The 25,284-nt window shown below is 40.2% G+C and overlaps 1 protein-coding gene across 4 annotated transcripts in view; it reads left to right on the plus strand.

Moving 5' to 3' along the window:
- Positions 1-25,284, plus strand: part of WDFY3 (WD repeat and FYVE domain containing 3) — a 242,538-nt gene that overhangs the window by 191,344 nt on the left and 25,910 nt on the right. For all 4 annotated transcript variants that reach the window (XM_075861070.1, XM_075861080.1, XM_075861090.1 and 1 more), the window contains 11 exons: positions 687-844; positions 2,151-2,228; positions 7,759-7,986; positions 10,730-10,898; positions 14,364-14,527; positions 15,349-15,497; positions 15,672-15,792; positions 19,775-19,860; positions 20,195-20,275; positions 22,337-22,391; positions 24,878-24,997. In XM_075861070.1, coding sequence (XP_075717185.1) covers positions 687-844; positions 2,151-2,228; positions 7,759-7,986; positions 10,730-10,898; positions 14,364-14,527; positions 15,349-15,497; positions 15,672-15,792; positions 19,775-19,860; positions 20,195-20,275; positions 22,337-22,391; positions 24,878-24,997 — 1,409 coding nt within the window. The remainder of the gene's footprint in view (positions 1-686; positions 845-2,150; positions 2,229-7,758; positions 7,987-10,729; positions 10,899-14,363; positions 14,528-15,348; positions 15,498-15,671; positions 15,793-19,774; positions 19,861-20,194; positions 20,276-22,336; positions 22,392-24,877; positions 24,998-25,284) is intronic.

Genomic DNA, 25,284 nt, shown 5'->3' on the forward strand with positions numbered 1-25,284 from the left:
GTAAACCATGACAAACAGACCAAACGAATGCTATTTTGGTCTACGTTTGACCCATTATAGTCTATGTATACGCCGACATTTCAATACTTTTTTAGTGTTTAAAAACGTATACATTCGGCGGATAGCACAAACGTGTTGTGAATGGGGCCTAACTTTTTTTGGGCAATTTAGTTATTTCTGCTTGCCTGCTTTTCCATATGTGGGAAACTTTTTACAGGGGTTGCCCCATAAGGTTTACCCATTTCCATATTACCATTTAAAGGGGTACACACCATTTCTCTATGGGGATGCCCATTTTGTCCCCATGCTGTGCTTTTAAAAGGTCCAACACCGTGTATGATATTCCCTTGTGGGGAATTTTACATAATTTATTTAAGTAAGGCATACTTGGCTTAGAAACTTTGAAAAAACACTTCTCTTGCGGACCCAGCCTGTCCATGTATTACATAGATGGCTAAAAAATCCCTTTAAACCATCTGGGTCCCAAAGTGCTTACATCCCCCTTGAGTTCCCAGGTCTTCGATAGTGCTTCTGAATTACATTGCTGGGTAATGCAGTTGTGAAGAACGATGACTGCCAGAATCCAAGAGAGTGCTCTGATGGATTCACCTCATTTAACTCTTTAGAGGCATCATGTAGACAAATGCAAAAAAAAGATAAAACAAAAAACACATTTTTTCCTACAGCTTATGAGAAGAAGTGCATCAGTAAAGGGGAAGCCTTGGTCCCAAGCTCCCAATCCAAACTGTCACGTGTCAGCAGTGGATTTGGTCTTTCCAAACTAACTGGGTCAAGAAGAAACCGTAAGGAGAGTGGTCTGAACAAACACAACCTCTCTACACAGGTATTCTCAGTAGAACTTTCTCTTTCTACCAAAGGGACTTGCACTGCAGTAAAATGACTACAAATCTCCAATTCTCCAGGGTTCTGAGGTTCCTTCTATGGTTGGAGATTGCCGCATGTGTGTATTGGGGTCACTGTAAATCAGTACATTTTCTATAATAGTTAATGGAACGCTAAACCTATTTGGCCAATGACCGTAAAACGTATAAAGAGCGCGTTGAATATAATAAACAATGTGTATGGAGTTGTTCTTGGTGTTTTCCATGACTGGTTATGTGGGAGATTAAGTAGTGTTCATGTCCGTAGTTACAGACTGATCCGGCTGCATACAGGGAACCATAGTTGCATTTGTGCAGCAAATATAAGATAAAATTGTATAATGAAAAGTTTTGCAGCTTAAAATTTCTCTTATACTTTGTGTTTTAATTCCCATTTGCAAGTTCTGTGCTTGCTGTCAGTAAGTAGAAACTATCTTGGTTACATTCAGAGGCTGAAAACCTATCCGGACCATGTTACTTTGACACAGATGTATGATCCGTTACAGTGTATCAGAGCTCTATTGTAGCAAGTTGTGTACTTGTGTTTATTGGACATGACGACAACAGGTTTTCAGCCTCTGGATATAAACAAAAATCACTGACAATAAGAAGAGATATTAAAAACAGTGAGGAACGGAAACACAAGATAACTTTTCATTATACAATAAATACGTTTTATTTACAGAACATCCCTTTAAATTGAGAAAACTGTTACCACAATATTAGCTGTGTCTGGCCATCTTAAAATGAAGAACATTCAACTTACAATTTGCACAATATATTTTCTTTTGGAATATGCGTTATATTATATACATAAGAAAAGTGACACGTGTTGGGTCTTAAGGCCCTTTTACACCGGCCAATTATCGTGCAAACAAACATTCACAGAACCCTCATTCCCGATTAACAGGGATATGCGCTGCTGATATGATGTATGGGGACGAGTGATCGGAGTAACGAGCGCTCGTTCCTTACTAGCTCCTTGTGAAAGGAGCAAACGAGCACCGATCAACGAGCTGTCTCGTTGATCGGCGCTCGTTTACACAGCCCACATCGGACCGTGTAATATTGCATTTCGTCATAGATCCTTGTTGGCTGTAGTTTGGAAATACTTTATTATACATGGTATCAGCCTATGTTAGCCAAGACCTTGACGGTACATTAGTAAATGTTCGTTTTTTTTTTTTTACTTGTGTGAATACAATGAAGCGATTCTGCAAGGAAACGTTGTTAGTAATGTACTATGCCTGTACCTATTCTGTTGCCTAGGAGATCTCCCAGTGGATATTCACTCACATTGCAGTTGTACGTGACCTAGTCGATATGCAGTATAAAGAATATCAAGAGGTAAGGGAAGATTAAGTGTATCTTATAGAGAATTACGTACGTGGCCATATTGTATACAGAATATGGCAATAAAAATCACATCCTACATGTATTTTTTTTTGTAAATTAGTTTATCCTTATGGTCAGCTGACATTTATGTTTTGTATTTGTTTTAAGATTTCATTAATTTTTTTACCAAGGCAAAAAGCAGGACATGATGTTACTGTTCCAAAAGATGCGATCTGTCACGTAATGTTTCACTCAGGAAGGCATATTCCTGTGCAGATTGGCACAGGTGCACACTAGTGGGGCAAAGTGCTTGGCATTGTGAGGCCTAAGGAATCTACATCACACTATCTACACCAAAAATCCCCAACACATCTGCATGTGCCTATACATGATCACTGGTGGGGCCTAGGAATCACCATGGTGGGTTGTTGAGACCACAGTAGAAAAAATGTATGAAGCCCTGATCTAAAGTTAAAGGAGGAAAACCATACACAGTGTCAGGGTACATTAGGCCCACCAGCGCCCATGATTGTGAGAGCCCACCCTACAGCTATACAGAAGTAGATCATAGTTAATTATGGCGTTATTAATGTATACACAGATCAGGGCAGAATGAACAGGACAAATAATAAATCCTAACAGCAAGTGAACTACTCCTCCATCGTCTATTTTATGTTGCTTGTGTGCTGCTGTATCCAGGGCCAGTGACCATTGGGGCTTCTTAAACGATGGGTGTTTTATATATGTAATATATGACGGGGGTGTGTGTGTATATACAGTGCCCACCAAAAGTTCTGCAACACCCTCATAACTTTTGAACGGCTCGAGGTAGAGGGTTGAAATTTGGTGGGATTTAATGGGGTCATAAAATCTACCAGTTAACGCCCAAAAAAAAAACACCCCCACCCCATTCCCCAGCACACATAAAAAAAAAACATGAAAAACAACACCAGAATCTTTGTTTTTAGGTCACCTCTCCTCCCAAAAAATGATCAAAAAGTCACATTTACTCCAAAATAGTACCAATAAAAACGAAAATCCGTGGCGCAAAAAATAATCCCTGACACCGCTTTGTGCACGCAAAAATAAAAAAGTTATGGGTCTTGGAATATGGCGACACAGAAAACAAATGATTTTATAAAAAAAGTGATTTTATTGTGCAAAAGCTGCAATACATAAAAAAAACAATATAAATTTGGTATCGCCGTAATCGTATTGACCCGCAGAATAAAGCTAACATGTAATTTAGGGCGCACTGTGGATGCAGAAAAAAAAAGCAATAAAAAACGATTCTAGAATTGCTTGTTTTTAGTCATTTCCTATAACAAAAAATGTAATAAAAAGTCGTATGTGTTCCAAAATGGTACCAATAAAATCTACAGCCCGTCTCGCAAAAAACAAGCCCGCACACCGCTCAAGCAACTGAAAAAGAAAAAAGTTACGGCACTAGTAATGCGGTGATGAAAAAACATCTCAATGCGCAGGCCGGAGGGGAATATTCCTTCAGTTTCAGGGCCCCAGTATTTAGGAACTAGGAAAGGGAAGGGACATCGCACATCCGCTGGAAGCGAGGGTGCCCGTATTATACCAGCGCAAAACTTTCTCAGCAAAATTTCCCAAACTACGGAGAAAAAGTCCCCAAAAGGTGCAGAGCGTTACAAAAGGGGGATAAGAAAGAAAACAGTTTATCAGTGTGACACCGGCCTGCGCATAACGGATCGCTTCACAGCGTAACACACATCTATGGATAATTGTATTATTTACCCCATTACTATACCCTCTTATTATACCCTGATGTTCTCCGCACAGATTACATATACCCTGATGTACTCCGCACAGATTACATATATATGCCAATACAATACCACCAGAAAGGGGCACAGACACAGAGTGATGTTCAATATAAAGCAATGTTGCTGAACACTATAAAAACTACTGTGTCTGCGTCCCAAGTAATGACCAAGATACACTTGGTGCGTCGATCAACAATTGATGAACCCAAAAGAAGAAATTATCGACTGGAGCACAACAAAATAATAGCAAAAATACAAAATTTTATTAACATGAAAATATGACAAGGTTAAAACTGGAACAGGGAATGAGTCACACAATAAAAAGACATCAAAAACAATCATGCACCAGATGTAGATGTGACATAGATCTATACAAGCTTGTTTATTTGTTAGTACAGCAAGGAGAATAGTATATGTGCCTATGCAGACCTGTAGCTAATAAAGCCTAATGAATGATGGCAAAAAGAAGGTCAACAAGGGATAAAATACATGTATGTACTGCCTGGGTTGCCTCTATGAGAGTATATGTGTGGCAATAGTTATATGCAGATACCTGAATACAGTGATTGTCTGTATATGTATGATAGCCTAATATACGCCATAGTGTGTATTGCAGGATCAGTGCTACAGATAACATACAGCAATGTGCATAGACGCACAAAGAGGTAACAGGCCAATACCAGGCAAGAAAGTCAGTAATAGCTGTACAACATACCAGTGGACATGATGAGGATGTCTGGACCCGACGCGCGTTTCGGCAACTGCCTTCGTCCGGGGTTAGGGTCAAACTGCTAATATCTACCTATATATAGAGCATAGCTCAGGTGTTTGCAATGTATACAGAGATGAGGAAAGGAGGAGGCAAGATCAGGTGACAGAAGAACAGATTACATATACCCTGATGTACTCCACACAGATTACATATACCCTGATGGACTCCGCACAGATTACATATACCCTGATGGACTCCGCACAGATTACACATGCCACCACATTATAAACTGAAATACTAGCAAAACCCCAAACAGAACTATTACCAAGCAAAATCCATGCTCAAAATGGCGGTCTTTCCCTTCTTAGTCCTACAGTGTGGCCAAACAGCAATTTATGGCCACAAGTAAGGCATTACCATACCCGGGAGAACCCGCTTAACAATTTATGGGGTAAGATTCTCTAGGGGCACAACATATTGTGCGGTGAATAGGCAGATCAGTGGAAAAATTGCAATTTTCACTTTGCACCATCCACTGCGTATTAATTTCTGAAAATCACCTGTGGAGTCTAAATTCTCACTACACCCCTTGATAAATGCCTTTAGGGGTGTAGTTTCTAAAACGGGGGTCACTTTTGTTTGGTACATCAGGGGTTTTGCAAATGCAACATGCTGTCCACAAACCATTCCAGCAAAATCTACGCTCCAAAAGATAAATACCGCTCCTTTTCTTCTGAATGCTCCCATATACGTAAACAGCTGATTATAACCACATATGGGGTATTACCGTACTCGGGAGAAATTACTTTACAAATGTTGGGCTGCTTTTTCTTCTCTATTCCTTGTAAAAAGAAAAATGTTGATCTAAAACTAAATCTTATTGGGAAAAAAAAATATTTTTCATTTTCATGGCTTAATTCTAATTAATTCGGCAAAAAACCTTTGGGATCAAAATTTTCACTATACCCCTAGATGATTCCTCAGGGAGTGCAGTTTCCCAAATGGAGTCACTTTTGGGGTGTTTCCACTGTACTAGTACTACAGGGACTCAGCAAATGTGACATGGCGCCCAGAAACCATTCCAAAATTCAAATGGTGCTCCTTCCATTCTGAGCCCTACTGTGTGTCCAAACAGCCGTTTATGACCACATGTTGGGCATTGTTTTACTCGAGAGAAATTGCTTTACAAATGCTGTGGTGCTTTTTCTCCTTCAGTCCTTGTGGAAATGAAAAAAAAAATAGCTAAACCTACATTTTCTTTGAAAAAAATGTAGATTTTCATTTTTAAGGCCTACTTCCAAAAAGTTCTGTAAAACACCTGTGGGGTCACAATGCTCACTGTACCCCTAGATAATTTCCTCAAGGGGTGTAGTTTCCAAAATGGGGTAACTTGTTTGGGGTTTCCACTGTTTTGTCCCCTCGGGGGCTTTGCAAATGTGACATGGGCACCGCAAACCATTCCTGCTAAATTTGAGTTCCAACAGCCAAATGGCGCACTTTCCCTTCTCAGCCTCGCCGTGTGTCCAAACAGCCGTTTGACCACATGTGGGGTACTGTTTTACTCGGGAGAAATTGCTTTACAATTTTTATGGTGCTTTTTATACTTTAGTTCTTTTGGAAATTAAAAAAAAATTGCTAAACCTACATTTTATTTGAAAAAATGTAGATTTTCATTGTCGTGGCCTACTTCCAAAAATTTTTGCAAAAAAACTGGCGGGTCAAAATGCTTGCTACACCCCTAAATAAATTCCTTGAGAGGTGTAGTTTCCCAAATGGGGTCAATTTTCTGGGGTTTCCACAGTTTTAGTACCACAAGACCTCTTCAAAGCTGACATGGAGCCTAAAATATATTCTAATTAAAAGGAGGCCCAAAATCCTCTAGGTACTCCTTTGCGTCTGAGGGCAGTGCTTCAGTCCAGTAGCACGCTAGAGCCACATGTGGGATATTTCCTAAAACTGCAGAACCTGGGCAATAAATATTGAGTTGCATTTCTCTGATAAAACCTTCTGTGGTACAAAAAAAAATGGATTCAAATTGAATTTCTGTAAAAAAAAATAATGAACTTTGTAAATTTCACCTCTACTTTGCCTTAATTCCTGCAAAATGTCTAAAGGGTTAAGGAACTTTCTAAATGCTGTTTTGAATACTTTGAGGGGTGCAGTTTTTAAAAATGGGATGACTTATTGGGGGTTTCTAATATCCAAGGACCTCAAAGCCACTTCGGAACTGAACTGCCCCCTGTAAAAATAGCCTTTTGAAATTTTCTTGAAAATGTGAGAAATTGCAGCTAAAGTTCTAAGCCTTGTAACGTCCTAGAAAAATAAAAGGATGTTCAAAAAACGATGCCAAACTAAAGTAGACACATGGGGGATGTTAATTAGCAACATTTTTGTGTGGTATAACTGCCTGTTTTACAAACAGATACATTTAACTTGAGAAAAATGCTAATTTTTGCAATTTTTCGCTACATTTTGGTGTTTTTCACAACTAAATACTGAATGTATCGGGCAAATTTTGCCAGTAACATAAAGTCCAATGTGTCACGAGAAAACAATCTCAGAATCGCTTGGATAGGTACAAGCATTCCGGAGTTATTACCACATAAAGTGACACATGTCAGATTTGAAAAATGAGGCTCTGTCGGGAAGGTCAAAAGTGGCCAAAGCGGGAAGGGGTTAATAGCTCAAAATGAAGTGGGGGAGAGATGGAGTAGTACACAGATTCACAGGCAACAGCTGTTTCGCCTAAGCATGCTTTCTCAAGCCTTCACTAGCATTTTGAGCTATTAAACATATGAAAACGTCAGACTGGGTGAGTGTGGCTCTATTTCTTTCTTCACATTGTGATATATATGTATCTGTATATATACCGTATGTATGTATATATAATAAAAAATATTTACATTTTAAAAAATGTAAGCACATCAGCATTGAGCTTCTATAGGGACTTTATATAGGACTTCTATTTACAGGTTACACAGTATTTGACTGCCAAATTAAGAGCCTTACTATCCTTTTTATGTTTTTATATAAACAGCGTCAACAAAATGCCTTGAAATATGTGACCGAGGAATGGAATCAGATTGAGTATGAACTACTACGGGAAAGAGGGTTGTGGGGACCACCTATTGGATCACACTTGGATAAGTGGATGTTGGAGATGACTGAAGGGCCATGTAGAATGAGGAAGAAAGTTGTGAGAAATGACATGTTCTATATTCACTATCCTTACATCCCTGAAATGGAGCAAGATACCAATACAATGGTGAGCATCCTTCCCAACAGGGACCTTGAGAATGGTCTTTATTACCTTATTATATGTTACTGTAGATGACTATAGGAGTAGAATATGTTTTACCTTTTAATATATTACCATTTTTACATCCGTATACCGAAACTTAATACTACCGATGTTGCTTGAGCATTGAGCCTATCCTTCCACTAGAAGTCACTGCCTGAGGCATTATAATGTCACTAGATGGTAGTGAATTATGGGCATCATTTTGAATAATCTATAAAACTTGCCTCCATATGATCCAAACATGGCATGCTACATGCAGGGACCGCCATGGTTGGATGTTTGGATTGGATGGATTTTGTTATGTGGTAGTATTGAGTACTTAGCAGAGCTGACAAAACAGAAAAATATAACCTCTCTCCGTGTACTGTATATCAATACGATTTCATTTTTGACAGACGTGTAATGTACCCTTCTGATGTTTATACCTAATACCCAATTTTTTAGTCTGACTTTCCGTGTACACTGCCTGAATCCTCTGATGGGGTCTTCATGTTATCTCTTGAGAAGGTAAAAACGTAGTAAAGAAGTTGTCCGTACTAAAGAGCATCACTAGAGCATGTTCTAACAAAGCTTTCTGAAGCTCGACAGTCCGGCTGCTCTGCATATATAGAATAACACAACTATTGCCTTTCACCCTAGAGTTCCACTCTGAAAATGACTATAGCGCCAATGAGTTTAACTTCATAGGTCATTGCCTAGAGATCTAAATTACGCTTTTATTCTGTGTAGAATTGTATCCCACCACATGTGTTTTTATTTCTAGTTCTCTTGAAAATTATTATTTTTCTTTACTGAGGGGGCCACATTTACATAATTAAAGGCATTGAAATGACAATATTGTTAGAGGTATTATGTCTAGAAATAGGGAAACGTCAACGAAGATCTAGCAATGACAATTTGATGGCATAAATACATTGAAAATATGGCATTCGGGTCAGACGCCATATTTATGAAGCCCCTGCTCTACTTTTTTTCTACAAATACAATTGTGTTTGATAAAGTGGCCAAGAATTCAGAATCACAACAATCGTGACTCCTTTATCAAAGTTTTGATAAAATAACATCAATGTAAAATTGTGGAATGAAGTATAACTCATACAATACTTACATTGCCCAGCAAAGTCAATTCTCGTCTGCTTATAGTTATACTCCTCAAGTGTAACATCAATGTCCCAAGAGAAATGTAACTAACCACTGGAATAGTTTTCCATCGGCCTATAACAATGGCTTCTTCATCGTAGATGCTCAGGGTTTTTTTTTATACACACAAGTTTATTATCGGCTATATTACTGGTATGTCTATAGCCGTGTCTACTAACCAGGTAACAATGTAGGATCCTATTCCAGGAACTATTGCCGTACATTTAGCTTTAACTATATTTAAAATATGAAGAGAATAAAACGTGAGGTTACAATGCCTTTAAGTATGGATGTTGGGGATGACCGCGATGTTAATACAGTGCGTTATATGTTCATTTTCAAGGATGTGGGAAATATTTCTGTCCGCTTCTGCATGAGCTATCTGCTTCTGTGGGCACTTAGTCTAGAACCTCACTCTATGTTGTGAGGGAGTAGGATATTACTCTTGAACAGGCCGGTGTTGGTGTGTCCGGCCAGCTGTCATGTCTTGTTCACTGCACACTGCCCCTTTGTGTCTGTGGAAATACCAGAGTGCTGAAATGTTTGTTTCCAGAGTTTAAAGAGAAGGTTTATTTGATTCGGCCATGCCTGGGTGACGTACTATAGAGACCAGCAACTTTCAACTTACAAAAGGAGTCGGACCAAGTGTCCTACATTCCTCAGTGCTGAACAGAGCTGAAAATGTTCTTTTGATTTTTTTGTAAAACTATTCCTTTTAGTCTTTAGAACATTATTTGTTATTCAGATGTTGGGCATTGTCACTAATGTGATGTAGTTATGCTCCACATAAGGGTTTAGATTCTACCGCATCTGTAGTTAAAGTGACTCTCCAGGCTCCCCCTCTACTAGGGCTCATTTGCCTCAGTATACATGTGACAATTACCTGACGTTCATCTTTTTCTCGCTTGTGGTTTAGTAGTCTGTATCTTATAATAATTCTGCTCTTGCACTGACTACCCGGTGATCGTGTGAAAGACTAGCGTTTATACACAACAGTCAATCTGAAGACCGGTTGGGAGGGAGAGAGCAGCAGCCTGAACCAATCATCAGACAGGAGGTGGATTTCAGACTACCTCAGATTCCCAGTGGGCATTGTAGCTAAGCTGTAGTCCGAGATCACAGCGCTGCCCTAAAGATGTGAACTAAAGGCAGCCAATTAGAAAGTACTGAGGAAAATAAATGGCATCTAAGCTTCACCAAAAGGAACGGACTCGCATATCATGTTTAAGCTCATGACTGGTCAGCGCTTTAAATAATGGATTTCCTTTGGAAAATATATCCATTCCTATTTTTGGTTCAAAATGTGTTGTACAGATACCGTCATAGAATACACAAATGTAATTAAGCTGGACATTGTTCAGATATCATGCATAAGCTCATGGAGTACGTCATGTAGATACGCACTTAGAATGTGTAACACAAATAGACTTGTGTAAATGAGCCCTTAGTGTTACATAAGTATTATTGAGCTATGGTAGTTGTACCAGTATATAATCGTGCCATAGTCTTTATATGCTTGTTTTTATCTATACATATGACTACTTTTTTGTTATTATGTACAACACAGAAACCTGTCCGTTACCGTCGTGCCATTAGCTATGACAGCAAAGACTATTACATGCGCCTAATGCCAGGGAACCCAGCAGTGTTTCAGGATACGGTGGAAGAAACCTCGGAGGGGGAAGCTGCCCATCATGAGCCAGAACATGGGGAAGACACCATCGCCAGAGTGAAAGGTAACGGAGCATGAGAAGTAATTCACCAGTCAAAGAGTTACTAGTATTACAGTCTATAGGACTCAACATCTCGTCACTTCTTTGCCTGGAGTACTACACAGAAATGTTCATTTGGATTTATATCAGTGTTGGCCGTGTTCACATTTATCAGTTGCATCCGCATCAGTTTTTTGTTTTTTTGTCTCTCAAGTGATTACAACTGATGCAAAAATGTATCAGTTGCCATCAGGCTTTTTTCAGAATTTTTACTACAAAACCATCGGTTGTCGTTCGTTGTCATCAGTTTTTACCACAATGGGCCATCAAAAGGTAATCTAGGGATGGAAATTGTGCCAATTTTATCAGAGTGGTGCATAGTTTGTGATAGATTGGATACATGATAGATTAGATACATGTTGTATACTTGTCATTTCACAAAACTTCTGATGTAATCCTAGAGTGTCAGGGCTGTCCTTCTTTGCTCCAGCCTCGGCGTTACACTGAAGTCTGACACACAATATTGTAATGTCACGTGTCTCATATTCAGTGCAGTGCCGAAAGGGAGAGCCCAGAAGGCACCTGCTGTCCACTGACCTCAGATCTTCGAAGCAGCTTGTGAACCTGCAAAGACACCAAACACCAGCCCTAACTTCAGAGAGTAGCTCGTTTTTGGTGCCTTTACTGCTACCCAATCCCACCCTGCATTTCCTACCCACCCCACACCACGCTGGGATTGCTGCTGTTTCTATTTACACGACGAGGTTTGGCTGTCGGCCATTAAAAGCGGCCGCCTCGGTCAGTCATTGACAGCCGTTTTGCATCTGTTTTGTATCCTTTCCATGTCCGTGTTTCAGTTTTTGACGGCTGATTGTGACCCGTTTTGCATCAGTTTTCAAACAGATGAATTTCATGTGTAGATAATGCCACAGTTCCCTCTATAGATAATACCACACACCCTCTGTAGATAATGCCACAGTGCCCTCTGCCGATAATGCCACAGTGCCCTCTGCCGATAATGCCACAGTGCCCTCTGCCGATAATGCCACAGGGCCCTCTGCCGATAATGCCACAGTGCCCTCTGCCGATAATGCCACAGGGCCCTCTGCCGATAATGCCACAGTGCCCTCTGCCGATAGTGCTACAGTGCCCTCTGCCGATAATGCCACAGTGCCCGTCTGCAGATAGTGCCACAGTGACCTCTGTAGATAGCGCCACTCATGCCCCCCATGCAGATAGAACTACTCATGCCAAACCGTAGATAGTGCTACTCACCGCCCCTTCTTATATGGACAGTGAGCAGAGTCCCCGGCCAGAGCGTCGGAAACGCTCTGGCTGGGGATTCCGCTACTAGACGGAGCCCATGATGTCCCTGTCCATATATGGACTGTGACGTCAGGGGCTCCTCCAGGAGGGAATCCCCGGCCAGAGCGTTCTTGACGCTCTGGCCGGGGGTTCCGATCCTAGAGGGAACCCCTGACATCACGGTCCATATGTACATGGACAGTGATGTCAAGGGCTCCTCCTGGAGCCGACGTTCTGGCCGGGCTGTCCGCTCCTAGAGGAAGCTACAGTGGAGCTATCTACAGTGGGGGTAGCGCTATATACAGGGGTGTGACGGGTATCTACAGGGGGGGCGTAAGTGGCGCGATCTACAGGGGGTGGCGCTATCAGCAGGGGGGGCTTGGGCAGAGCCATCTACAGGGGGGCATGGGTGGCACTGAATTTCTGCTCCTGCTACCCGGCCAGAGTGTCTGCAATGCTCTGGTCGGGGACATCCACGCCGTGTGCTGCCGGAAGGTGGATGCGGTAGCAGCCGGTGTTGAGCTTGTTGAACAATACATTAAATAGGATACGGCGCTGGACCTCCCAGGGAGCCGGACACAAAAACGCTGCAGTTAACGTTTTTGGATTCCTTTCTGATACAGGTCCGGTGCCGTACGGCGGCACAACTTATGTCCCATGTGCCAGAACAGATCCCATAGAAAAGCTATGAGATCCGTTATAGCGTCAGTTTCCCTCTGGCTTTTCTGCAACACGCCGGAGGGAAACTGACAGGGACAACAGACCTATGTGAACGGCCCCTTACAGACTTCTTAGTTTAGAAAGTTTTATAGTAAGTCTTTTTAAACCCAGCTTTTTATTCAGTTTAGGTTTCACTGTTAATTAACGATATTTTTATTTAGCTTGAAAACACATTTTTTAGCCATTTTCTACCGGATTGCTTTGACTTATGTAAAAGAAAACCCTAAGAGGGGGAGTTTACATGGCTAGTGCATGTGGTCTGTTATTTGCCTTCCCTTTGTTTATTAAGCTAAGCAGACACTGAAGATGCAGGGTTGTTACTATGGAAGCATTATACACAAGATTGACTGACCTGATGAGAGGAAGAGCAGAGAGAGGAAGTGTTTTGATGAACTTCTATGCACGCTCAGTGACCGGTTGACCTAAATTAATTGCCCACAAATGGTTACTACTTAAGCTGGCCATACACAAGATATAACTGTCAGCTTAACAGCGATCTCTCCCAATTCCCCATAAACATGTGCTTGGATCGGCTAACACCTCTGATGACTACTTACTGTATCTTCTGGAGAACAAAGCATGAATTGTCCATGGACTGTTGGTCTGCCCCATACACATTAGACTGTCAGACGTCCCCCTTAAACTGGCTTGTTCAGCCGACATTAATGTCTGTTGGAAAAAACGCTCAAGCTTCTGCAGAAAGGGTATGTTCACAGAGTACTTAGGGGAGGCTGAAAAAAAAAAACTGTTTCTGAATCTGCCTCCAAAATCAACCTGTTTTGCCTGGCTGATTTTGGATGCAGATTTTAAAATGCAAGCTGTTTTGGATGTTGTTTTTGGCTTTTTGTAGCACAAAAAACAGCGGCCAAGCTATTGGGCGCTGTTTTTTTAGCTTCCCATTGTTTTCAATAGGGATATATGGTTTGAAATCTGTGCCAAGATAGGTCATCTGGCTTTCTTTTTTCAGCGCCGCTGATTTAGTTCACACAAAGCTAATTCTCATTCAAAGGAATGAGAGCCAAAAGAGGCGCGTTTTCTATGCTGATTTTAATACTGAAAAAAAGCCGGAATCAGCGCTGTGTGAACCTGGCCTGCCAAGGAGAATATAGTGCAGAAAAAAAGATGATTAGCATTAATTAGTTCAAAATCCCATTGAACTTTAAAAGGGGCTACTGGTATTGGACATTGATGGCTATGGATAGACCATTAATTTCTGATTAGTGGAGGTCCACCCCCCCAGGAACTCCGCCGATCAGCACAATGCTCTTGTACATATAGCTGTGTCTGATACTTTGCACTGGACTTCACTGCTTCACGTACTTCATTGATGGGCTGTAGCACTTTACATGGAACTTTACATTTAAAAACTAGTGTGTGTTCTCAGTGTATGTAAACCGGAAAAGTAAGCTGTTTCCTGTGGTAGGAGGAGACTTAAAGTTGAAAAATAATATTGCTTTCTTTCAGGCCTTGTAAAAGCCCCTCTTAAACGATCAAGATCTGCTCCTGATGGGGGAGAAGATGAGAACCAGGAGCTCTTACAAGACCAGTTAAGTGAAGGCTCTTCCATAGATGAGGATGAGAAGATGGACAGTACCACCCTTCTGAGACTACTTGAGGAAGGAGAAAAGGTAGTGTGAATGGCTTTGTAATTGTACAGGTGGTTTTTAGATCAAGCCTTTTATAAACACTCACATACGCTGCCTCGATTTATAATTTTTATTTTATATTTCTCTTTTTTAGTTACAAGATCATAGTTTTTTCTACACTTTATAATTATGAATACAATGGCACCACCTATTGGTTGATATGTCATAGTGGAAATAATGAACTAAATCTATCTATCCTATCTATCTATCTAATCATGTGTGTATGTTTTCTAACATTTTAGTACTCCAGTATAATTTGTCCTTAAAGGGGTTTTTCCCATCAGACATTTATGAGATATTCACAGGATATGTCATAAATGTCAGATAGATGTGGGTCCCACCTTTGGGACCTGCACATATCTCTAGAACAGGCCCCCCTAAACCCTGTTCTACCGCTCTGTGTTGTGGCTGATGCGTGTGATTCCCAAACATGAATGACGGAATCAGGTTAGCGCGCTGAGCTACGATGTTTCCATAAGTCCCATAGAACTGAATGGTAGTTACAGAGCAAACGTAACTGCCATTCACTACTATGAGAGTTACGAAAACCGCGTAGCTCATCGCGCTAACCTGATTCCGTCATTCATGTTTGGGAATCACACGCATCAGCCACAACACAAAGCGGTAGAACAGGGTTTAGGGGGGCCTGTTCTAGAGATATGTGCAGGTCCCAAAGGTGGGACCCACATCTATCTGACATTTATGACATATCCTGTGAATATCTCATAAATGTCTGATGGGAAAACCCCTTTTTAAATTTATTCTATTGTTTATTTACATAATTTCCTATATATCAAATTTAGATTCAGCACATGTACCGCTCTGCAAGGGTTCAGGGCCTAGACACTGGTGAAGGGCTCCTGCTGTTCGGCAAAGAACATTTCTACGTTGTTGATGGGTTTACACTGACAGCCAACAGGGAAATTCGGGATATTGAAACTCTACCAGTGAAGTAAGTGACTCTCTCAAATTAAAACACAGACATAAAAATGGAATTTATGGACATTCACGTCATTCCTCAAAGCTTGTAAGATGGCTTCTGGCTTACTCAATGGTCTATGTAACATGAGTTATATGATGGGTAATTTTCATTGCTTTGCTTTTATTGGACATTTTTTTATTCTAGTATGCATGAGCCAATCATCCCTCGGGGAGCAAGACAGGGTCCCAGCCAACTGAGAAGAACTTGCAGCATTTTTGCTTATGAAGATATCAAAGAGGTTCATAAACGAAGATATCTGTTACAGGTAGGCTTCTCGGAGTAATAACTGATCCAGATGTGTATCTGTCACTAAATATGATTTGCCCGTGTCATTCCTTACATAACATAAGACGTCATGAAGAATCTGTGCTATAAAATTATGCATCATCACAAACAAAATAAATTATTGATTTTTAATGTGTAATAATCCTTCAAATAATTTTTTGGACCACAGGCATTGTTTGCTTGTGGTAACCATTGTTCATAATACAAAAGCAAGTAATAATTTATTTATTTCCCCTTGTTTATATAAGGCCAACATATTCTGATGCGCTGTGGATAATTCTAATCACTTACATTACATCAGTCCCTAACCATCTAAATCTCCCTATCTCAGACACACGCAAGATTTAATTTCCTAGGAAACCATTTAACCTAGAAGTATATTTTTGGGGCGTAGGAGGAAACCCCGCAAATACAGGGAGAATATACAAACTTCTTGCATTCCTTGGTTGGTTTCATACCTAGGTGATGCAAGGTAACAGTGCTGACACCGAGCCACCATGCTGTCATGCATTGGTGACATGACTTGACTGGTATCAAGCTGCTTTACCTCTTTTAAACTGTCCGCACTCTGCCAGTCCAGCTTTTTGACCATGTTACATTCACATATGTGTAAATACTGGAATGAATCCTGTCCGACAAAGGAAGAAAACCCTTTCCCAAAGATATATAAAGAAATATTAACAGATTAATCACCGCAGAATTTAGGATCTGTTTAGAGCAACAAAAAATAAATGGTGTTCAAGGGTGAGCATTCACTGACATGGAAGCTCTGCCTTATAACTAAGGCTTTGTAATAGTTGTTGACTGGAAGCACGTCCCTAGTAACCAGTCAGTCTTGGTTGCTCAAGCCAGCTCAATACTGTGAATGGGGGGCTGATGATCATTTTACTGTGAGCGGCGAGCTGATGGTCATTTTACTGTGAGTGGCGGGCTGATGGTCATTTTACTGTGAGTGGAGGGGCTGATGGTCATTTTACTGTGAGTGGGGGGCTGATGGTCATTTTACTGTGAGTGGAGGGGCTGATGGTCATTTTACTGTGAGTGGGGGGCTGATGGTCATTTTACTGTGAGTGGGGGGCTGATGGTCATTTTACTGTGAGTGGAGGGGCTGATGGTCACTTTACTGTGAGTGGGGGGCTGATGGTCATTTTACTGTGAGTGGGGGGCTGATGGTCTTCAAGTGGTTTCCACCTCTGACCTCCAATTGAAATTATTAGGAGGCAGAAAATAACTGCGGCGCTCGTTTGGTGCTTTTTTGCCTTCGTCTTTTGCATTAGCTTCAATGGCTTAAGAAAAAACGCAAAAAAAATAAGGTCAAACAACGCTGTCAATTAAAAATCTGCTTCAAAATTCCTGAAGGAATTTTGAGGCAGATTTTTTTTGCCTTACAAAAAACGCTGTGTGAACATACCCTACGAGTGCAGTTCTTGTTTTTAGCCGTTTTCTGTCTTTCTCAAAACAATTTTTGGTAGGGGTGCCCTGTGGAAATTTTATTTTTCCAGTGGTGCCTCGAGTCCTAAAAGGTTGGGAAACTCTGTACTAGGCTACAGGATCACACCGGCCTACGCAAGGATCCCATCGTGGAGCAGCTCAGTTCGTCGTGGGAACGGGGCTTAGGTGAGTAAAATTTTTGTTTTTGTTTGGGGGCACGGTCTAGAAAGGGGGAGGTGGGGGGGCTGTATGGCACGATCTACAAGGAGGAGGTTGAGGATCATGGCACTGTCTACAGGAAGGCTGTATGGTACAATCTACAGGGGGCACTATCTACAAGGAGGAGGTGGGGGATTATGGCACTATCTACAGGGAGGCTGTATGGCAAAATCTACAGGGGGCACTATACTGTGTGGGGGCCACTAAGTGGGCATTATACTGTGTAGGGGTCTTACAGGGGGCATAATATTGTGGGCATAATTAGAGGACAAAATACTGTGTCCTTGAAGGGGTTGTAATATATTATATTATTAAATATTGTTCTACTTTATGGGGGCACTAAAGGGGCATTATACTTTTTTTATGGGGCATTTTTTTTTATGATGGGGTGGGGCGCCTAAAAATCATTTTGCACGGGGCGCCATCTAACCTAAGACCGGCCCTGATTGTAGTCTAAAGCTTAATTTACAATTCTGCAAGTTGTCATTAGAAACCGTTGACAAGCTTGCAGATGCAGAAGCACCAGACACATCTAACCGCTTAGCTGAGCCCCTATAATACAGTGGGAGAGTTAGTGTTTCCTACATTAGATTACTGTACTGAGCCTGGGGTAAAGACTTCTCAGAATGCAAATCCCCAGCAAGCTTTGTGGGGACATTTAGCCAGAAAGGAATGATGGGAGATGTCAGCTCTGAAGCCTGTAAAATTGTGAATGAAATGGTGGATACGCACTTTATAAGGCTGGATTCACACAAGACAGAAATTAAGCCGATTTTCCACAGCATTTCCACAACCAAATCTGCACGTGTTATGTGCGGATTCTGCTACGGGTTTTGTCCCTATGACTTCTATGATTTTTATTTTTTTTATGTGTACACTAAAGCACTGTTTACACTGTTACAATACAAACCCATCACATAAGTAACAAGTATGTAAGCTTTTATTGTTTTGGTCTATTACTTGTAATATATGCATTTTACATCATTAGCCAGTGCATGCTGAATATTTGTGGACAGCTAAAAATATACACTAATGCAGTTCAGGCTCAAAATACATGAGCTAGCTTCATTGGTGTACGTTTGTAAATGTTATATACTGTATGCTGATACATAGCTGACAACTGCACATAATTTTTGCTCCCATACATACATATGTGATTGCGAATTGGCGGTTGGCTGTCATTGACCTGCTGTCTATTCATTGAGTCAGACTGCACATGGTTATGTGCCTGATAAATATTTAGGGCTTGTTCGTATAAACGTTTTACTCTTTTACTCTTTTATCTAGTTCTTTTCTACTGCAAGGGCTCTGTTAACATCTGCTTTGGGGTCCCGTTCTGACGTTCCGTCTGAGCTTTCCGTCAGAACCGGACCCTGAGCAGACACAAACTGACACCGAACGGAAACCAGAGGTTTCCGTTTCCATCGCTATTGATTTCAATGGTGACGGATCCGGTGCCCTTGTTTTCCGTTTGTCTCTGTTGTGCACCGGACCCGTCGTTTTGCCGGAAGCAATAGCGTGGTCGACTGTAGAATGTAGTGCTAAAGACATATCCAAAAATACATTCATAAAATAAGATAGTTTTACTTCTTTCAGAAATAAATAATGACGTCTATTTAATTATGTTTACCTCCAAATTGAGGAAACACCAAGGATATGCATAGAGGAGAGGGTACCTTCATAGTACAATTCTACACGCCCCAGATCCATGCCAATTCCAATGCTTATGTGCCACCAACTTCTTATACTATAGAAATTTAAAAAGTGCTGTGACCCTCAAGCTGGTTCCCTTCTCTCATGATTCTTGTACAATGTATGAACTATGGAGGGGAGCCTTGCTGCGGTTCTGAACACCCTGAAGCCAGCTTTACATTGTGTGGTATTCCTTCCTGATATAACAATAGGGTAGTTAATAGTATCATGTATATCCAGCAATTGAGCACTTCTGGAGACCAGAAGTGTGAGATAAGTGCCCAAAAATGATTCTCCAACATCTTTTTAAGATTCAGAGATGGCATCCGACTATGCCATCTGGCCATCGGTATAGTGGGACGGTTGAAAAATCGTAGATGTCTTGACAACTTTGCTAGGTGTGACAACTCACAGTGGATGTCTGGCTTAACGGAAGAGTTGTGCGACCAGTTTGGTCGCCTCAAAGCAGTAACTCTATGATATATATACCCTTGTTGAGGACTAACTATCCTAGCTATGTGCTACCAAACCACTGTATATATAATATATATTTACAGTTTTTAGAAGCGACATCATATTGAGGGTTATTTTAACATCAGGGTTTTTTTGTCTCCTTGTAGCCAATTGCTGTTGAAGTATTCTCAGCAGATGGACGCAACTATTTACTGGCTTTTCAAAAGGGAGTTCGGAACAAAGTTTACCAGAGGTGAGTCTACAACGCACATGACGTGAAATAATAATAGTCTTTATTCTTCTCACCCATAATAAAAATAATTGTACTTTAGGGTAGCAACAATGGGCTACAAAGAGCAAGTTTATCAGACCAGTGTGTAGCTGAAGCTGCCACATGTTGGTGCCAATAAAGTTTAGTCACATTTTTATAGCGAGCTTTGTGTCCTTATTGACATAGTAAATTATATAGAGTGAAGTAAAATGAGCACAGAATTGGTGGCCATTATTAAGCAGACAAAATAAGAATGGATACCTTTAAATAAAGATACTAAAAACATACAATTAATCTGGTAACTTTTTTTCTCCAGGTTCTTGGCAGTTGTGCCATCTTTGACCGACAGCTCAGAGTCCGTTTCTGGGCAGCGTCCCAATACCAGTGTGGAGCAAGGGTAATATTTTTGTGCATACTTTTATTGTAGTTTTGAATCTTCGCATCCTACACCCTTGGTTCTCAATCTGTGGTATGTATACCCCAAGGGGTTACATGCCATTTTTCTAGGAGGTGCTTTCACTGCCTATTTGCTATGCTTACAGTGTTCAGAAAAGTCTAGGATCAAAGCCTTGGGGGTTCTTCGATGTAATTTATCATAGTTCGGGTAGGGGGTACCTAGCTTAGAAACACTGATCTATATTGATATGGATACAGATGAAATGTCACTGGTTACATTAGAGTGCTATATTCCGCTGTTTAATACTGCCTGTTATAATGCTACAATCTGTTAGATCTCCCCCATAGAGTATATAGCTATATCAAAACTAGTGCCAGGGAAAGGTGGAGGAAGTTCCCAATGTGACCAATCAGATTCCAGCTCTTATTTTTTGGAGACTATTTGAAAAATGAAAGCTAGAACCTGATTGGCTATTCTAGGCAGATGCTCCTTTTTTTTATTTGTACTAGTTTTAATAAATCTACGTAGGTTTCACATTTCCTTGGTACAATTTTTTTTTTACATTTTTTTTAATTTTTATTTTTAATAATGTAATTTTTAAATATTGTCGTTGTTACATAACTTTTCCCTGTGATTCATATTCCCTATTATACATTTGTTTAGAATAAAGACAAAAAAAAATAACTGAAGCGCTTTGAAACTGTTTATAAAGCCTGTATCTAAAAAGCTTCACATTGAAAACACGGAGACGCGTTGCTCTGTCTGTCACTATAGTCATTATTTACTTAGTTTGCAGCAATTATCTTTTGAGAACCCGTAATTATATTGTCATGAGTAAAAAGAGGACAAACAAGACTTGCCTTAATCATCACTGAAAATGACTGTGCGCTAAAGAGCATATAAAAAAAAATAAAAAAAACTTGAAGAATTTCTAGTTTGTTAGTCTTTTTAATAGCTACTGTGTCTTTCTTAATACCTATGGACATCAAGGTTGATGGGGTTCATTACTCACTGTATGAGGAAGGTGGTGTTATACGTACAAAAGTCACTATTTTTCAGCTAATTTTTACCCTGTAAAGCGTTAAAAATAAAATTGCTGCTACTTGGAAACTGTCAACAAGCAAGTTCACTGCTTCTGATAGACCGTATTATGCCTCTGATGTTTGTTTTAAAGAGCATTTCAACCCAAAACTTAAAAATGCCAAGTAAATCCGAGTTTACAGTCTTTTGTTCTTGTCAATATCTCTATAAGTAAATCGTATATATAAACTTTGGCTACTGGTCTAAGTTCTAATTTACAGGTGTGTGGCAAATTTTATATTTTGGGGAGAAATCCTCAATAACACATGAACATTGAACTAGTCTAATTTACATGTGAATGCCATGTACATTCTTATTCATGTGTTATGAGTCTGGCCGCAGGGGATATTAAGGGGTTAATGAACCGGTCAGACCCACAGACCGTTCACATGTGGATACATTTTTATATTCTTAAAATGCTAAATACAGACAAATCATAAGACTCGCAAATCCGTCAACAGCAGCTTGTTGACAGTTGTGATTTTCCTGCAGAAAGTAAGTGGGGAAATAAGTGAAAAAACACAAAAGATCGAGCCAATGTAAATCAAAGGTGGAACCATCTGTGGCATCAGCTTTGGTTGTCTTATGTACGAGGCCAGCACTTCTTAAGCCACCTAGCAAAGAGCGACAGCCTATAAACAGTCAAGGCCTGTCTGTGGCCCTTTTCTTGTTTTTTTTTTTTCATTTACATTAAATTCCTGTTGATATTTTGTAACAAATGTAACGACTTTTTCTCTAAAGGCTTTGTAATTGGTATCTAGACATTTGTTCACATTAGTTGACTTTGATTTTTGATTCCAAACGGATTGTCCACAAGTTTTCCATGTCGATACAAATCTCTCACAACTCATTTCCTTAATACTCAATAATCAAAAATAAGTCTTGTAAAATGAAGCTTAGTTTAGTGAAATAGCGAAGTAATTATTTATATTTTATAATTTAATCTTTGTTTTTTTGTCTTTCCTTTTGGCTACATTTTAGATCCGGCCTTCTCAGCACTTTAGTTGGTGAAAAGTCTGTTACACAAAGATGGGAGGTAAATGAGAAGGCACATTTTAGTAGCATGTGATGGTAAATAAAATAAAAAATTCATCCACAGAGACCACTTATTTTCATATTTGGATAGTGTTTTTTCTATTATTTTATATTTTGACTTTCTTTGCAGCACATTAATTATTATTGTTACCACATATCTTCTTATCAATCCACAAGCGAGATGTAGTACCGCACTCCCCGAATTATCTTGATGCATTTATTTTCGTTGCTTCTTATAATCAACAAACACTCATTAACCCCTTAAGGACACGGCCAATTTTAGCCTTGAGGACAGAGCAATTTTTTTTACATTTCCCTCTTTGCATCCCGACGCTCATAACGCTTTTGTTTTTTGTACGACATAGTTGTATGAGACTTTGTTTTTTGCGGGACGAGTTGTACTTTATGTACGTACCATTTTTTGGTACAAATACATTATCGTTTAATTTCTATAAATTTTTAATTCGATTAAAATGAAGAAAAAAAGCAGTTGTGCAGCAGTTTTAATATTTTTTTTTTTACACCATACACCGATCATCATAAATAATGGTATACATTTGTTGTACACGTTGTTACGGTCGTGGCGATACCAAATATGTCTATATTATTTCATGTTTTTGGACTTATATTTTAAAAAGTTTATTTATTATAAAAAATGTCTGTTTCTGTGTATTTTTTTTACTTTTTATTTATTTATTTACCATTATTTTTTTTTTACATTCATTTAACTTTTTTTGTTAATCCCATAAAGGGATTTATCATTTTGATTTTTATTTTGTAACTGCAATGTACTGGCATAGATCTATATGCCAGTACATTAGCCTGTTACTGATCGTACACAGGCAGTTGTTAGGACATACCTCAGTATGCCCTAACAACAGGAAATATGTTCAGACAGCCCTGGGGTCCTTCACTGGACCCTGGGCTGTCTGGCCATACGAGTTGTGGGCTTTGATCGCGTCACGGTTATATTCTGTGACGCGATCAATGTGCAGTCCCCTCTCTTTGAACGCCGCGATCAGCTGTCATCGCGGCGTTCAAAGGGTTAACAGCGGAGAGAAGATGTTTCTCTCCTCTCCGCTGTCAGAGCGGGGCCGTGGCTGTGTATTACAGCCGTTGCCCCGCTCTCGATCGCACACACAGAGACGGCAGAGACTGCTGTCACACAGGACGAGTATGCTCGTCCTAATGCGCGAAGTGCTCGCCGCTCAGGACGAGCATACTCGTCCTGTGTCGGCAACCAGTTAAAGAGGCTCTGTCACCAGATTCTCAAACCCCTATCTCCTATTGCATGTGATCGGCGCTGCAATGTAGATAACAGTAACGTTTTTGTTTTTTTTCTCGCGAGATTTCGTTTCCCTTTCTGGAAATCTCAAAGAAAAGAGTCAGAAGTGTCAGGATTCTGAATACACATGACGTCCAGGCTGGATTTCATGTGTATTCATTATCAGGACACTGCAGTAACGTTAATCTCTGTGTATGTGGCTGCACATCGCTGCTGTGTAAATCAATGGAGATGAGTGTATGATGCTGACTGGTCACTGATTGGTCAGCGTCATACACGTAAACACGCCCAGTTGGACATAACGAAAAAAACACGCTCAATTGTCCATTTCAAAGCTCATTTACATATATATAAAATAGCTCATAACTTGGCCAAAAATTAAAGTTTTTAAAAAAAACATAAAACGTTACTGTTATCTACATTGCAGCGCCGATCACATGCAATAGGAGATAGGGGTTTGAGAATCTGGTGACAGAGCCTTTTTAAGTTTAGAGCTCAAGGTGCGCATCAAAGAAACGGCGTCGTGCCGAATCTGAGAGGAGTCTTTTTAGATCCCTAAACCCCTGAGTGTTTGTTATGTAAAACAACGAAAATCATTGAGTCGTGAAGATTCGAGGAGTGCAGCGCTACTATGGATACGTTGTGTCTCTGTTTGGAAAATATACTGAGCGCCACTGAAACACTGAAGCCGCACCTGGGGTATGAGCATTGGTCAATAAAGATCCTTTAATGCAGTGTGTAGTGCCGATCACACTTTTTCTATATGATTGAACATATCTTTTTGTGTTTGCAGCTCATTAATTGTTATTATTACCACATATCTTTTTGGAAGCTCTCCCCAGTATCCATGCATTGAACTGAATGCTGAATAATCCGGTACCGGTCATTGATACTGGAGCTTTACTGTACATGTGTCATTAGTCTTTCTATTCTCTCTTTTTATTTTCTTAAGAAATACCACCTGAAGAGCATGCGATGTTGTTTTTGAGTTCTTTGGATCTACTACTATAAAGCTTGTTAGGGCTGGCATTCATACAAATCACAGCCCAGCATGACCCACAAATCTGTGCTCCTGGCTGGCATGTTATTTGTACCTCTTTTCCACCACAGCAACACCTTAGAGATAAGCTCCATAAAATGAGCGAAATGGAATGTTCGTCCCTCTGGTGAGTGTCTAATCCTCTTCTCTTGTGTCTATTCAGAGAGGAGAAATCAGCAATTTCCAGTATTTGATGCACTTAAACACTCTGGCAGGCCGGTCATACAATGATCTCATGCAGTACCCGGTCTTCCCATGGATCCTGGCAGATTTTGACTCTGAGGTAATTGTGCCTTTATAAACTTCTAGAACCTTTTAGTTTCAAGTCTTACTGCATCAAAAACCTTGTTAAAATAGTTGATATGAATGCACAAAAATCTCCTTTTCTGAACAGTCCTCCATGTGTTCCTCCTTAAAACTTACCCAACTGTATCGGCTTAAATGGCAACTCTTATTACTGCCCACCCATTCACAAGAGTTCCACGTGTTGGCCCTAATGGGTTCATCCCTGTGCCATTCGACTTCTGCATCTTCATCTGACAGTCCAATGTCACTTATTTTATACATTTT

Source organism: Rhinoderma darwinii, chromosome 1 (assembly GCF_050947455.1).
Source record: "Rhinoderma darwinii isolate aRhiDar2 chromosome 1, aRhiDar2.hap1, whole genome shotgun sequence".
Taxonomy (NCBI): Eukaryota; Metazoa; Chordata; class Amphibia; order Anura; family Rhinodermatidae; genus Rhinoderma; species Rhinoderma darwinii.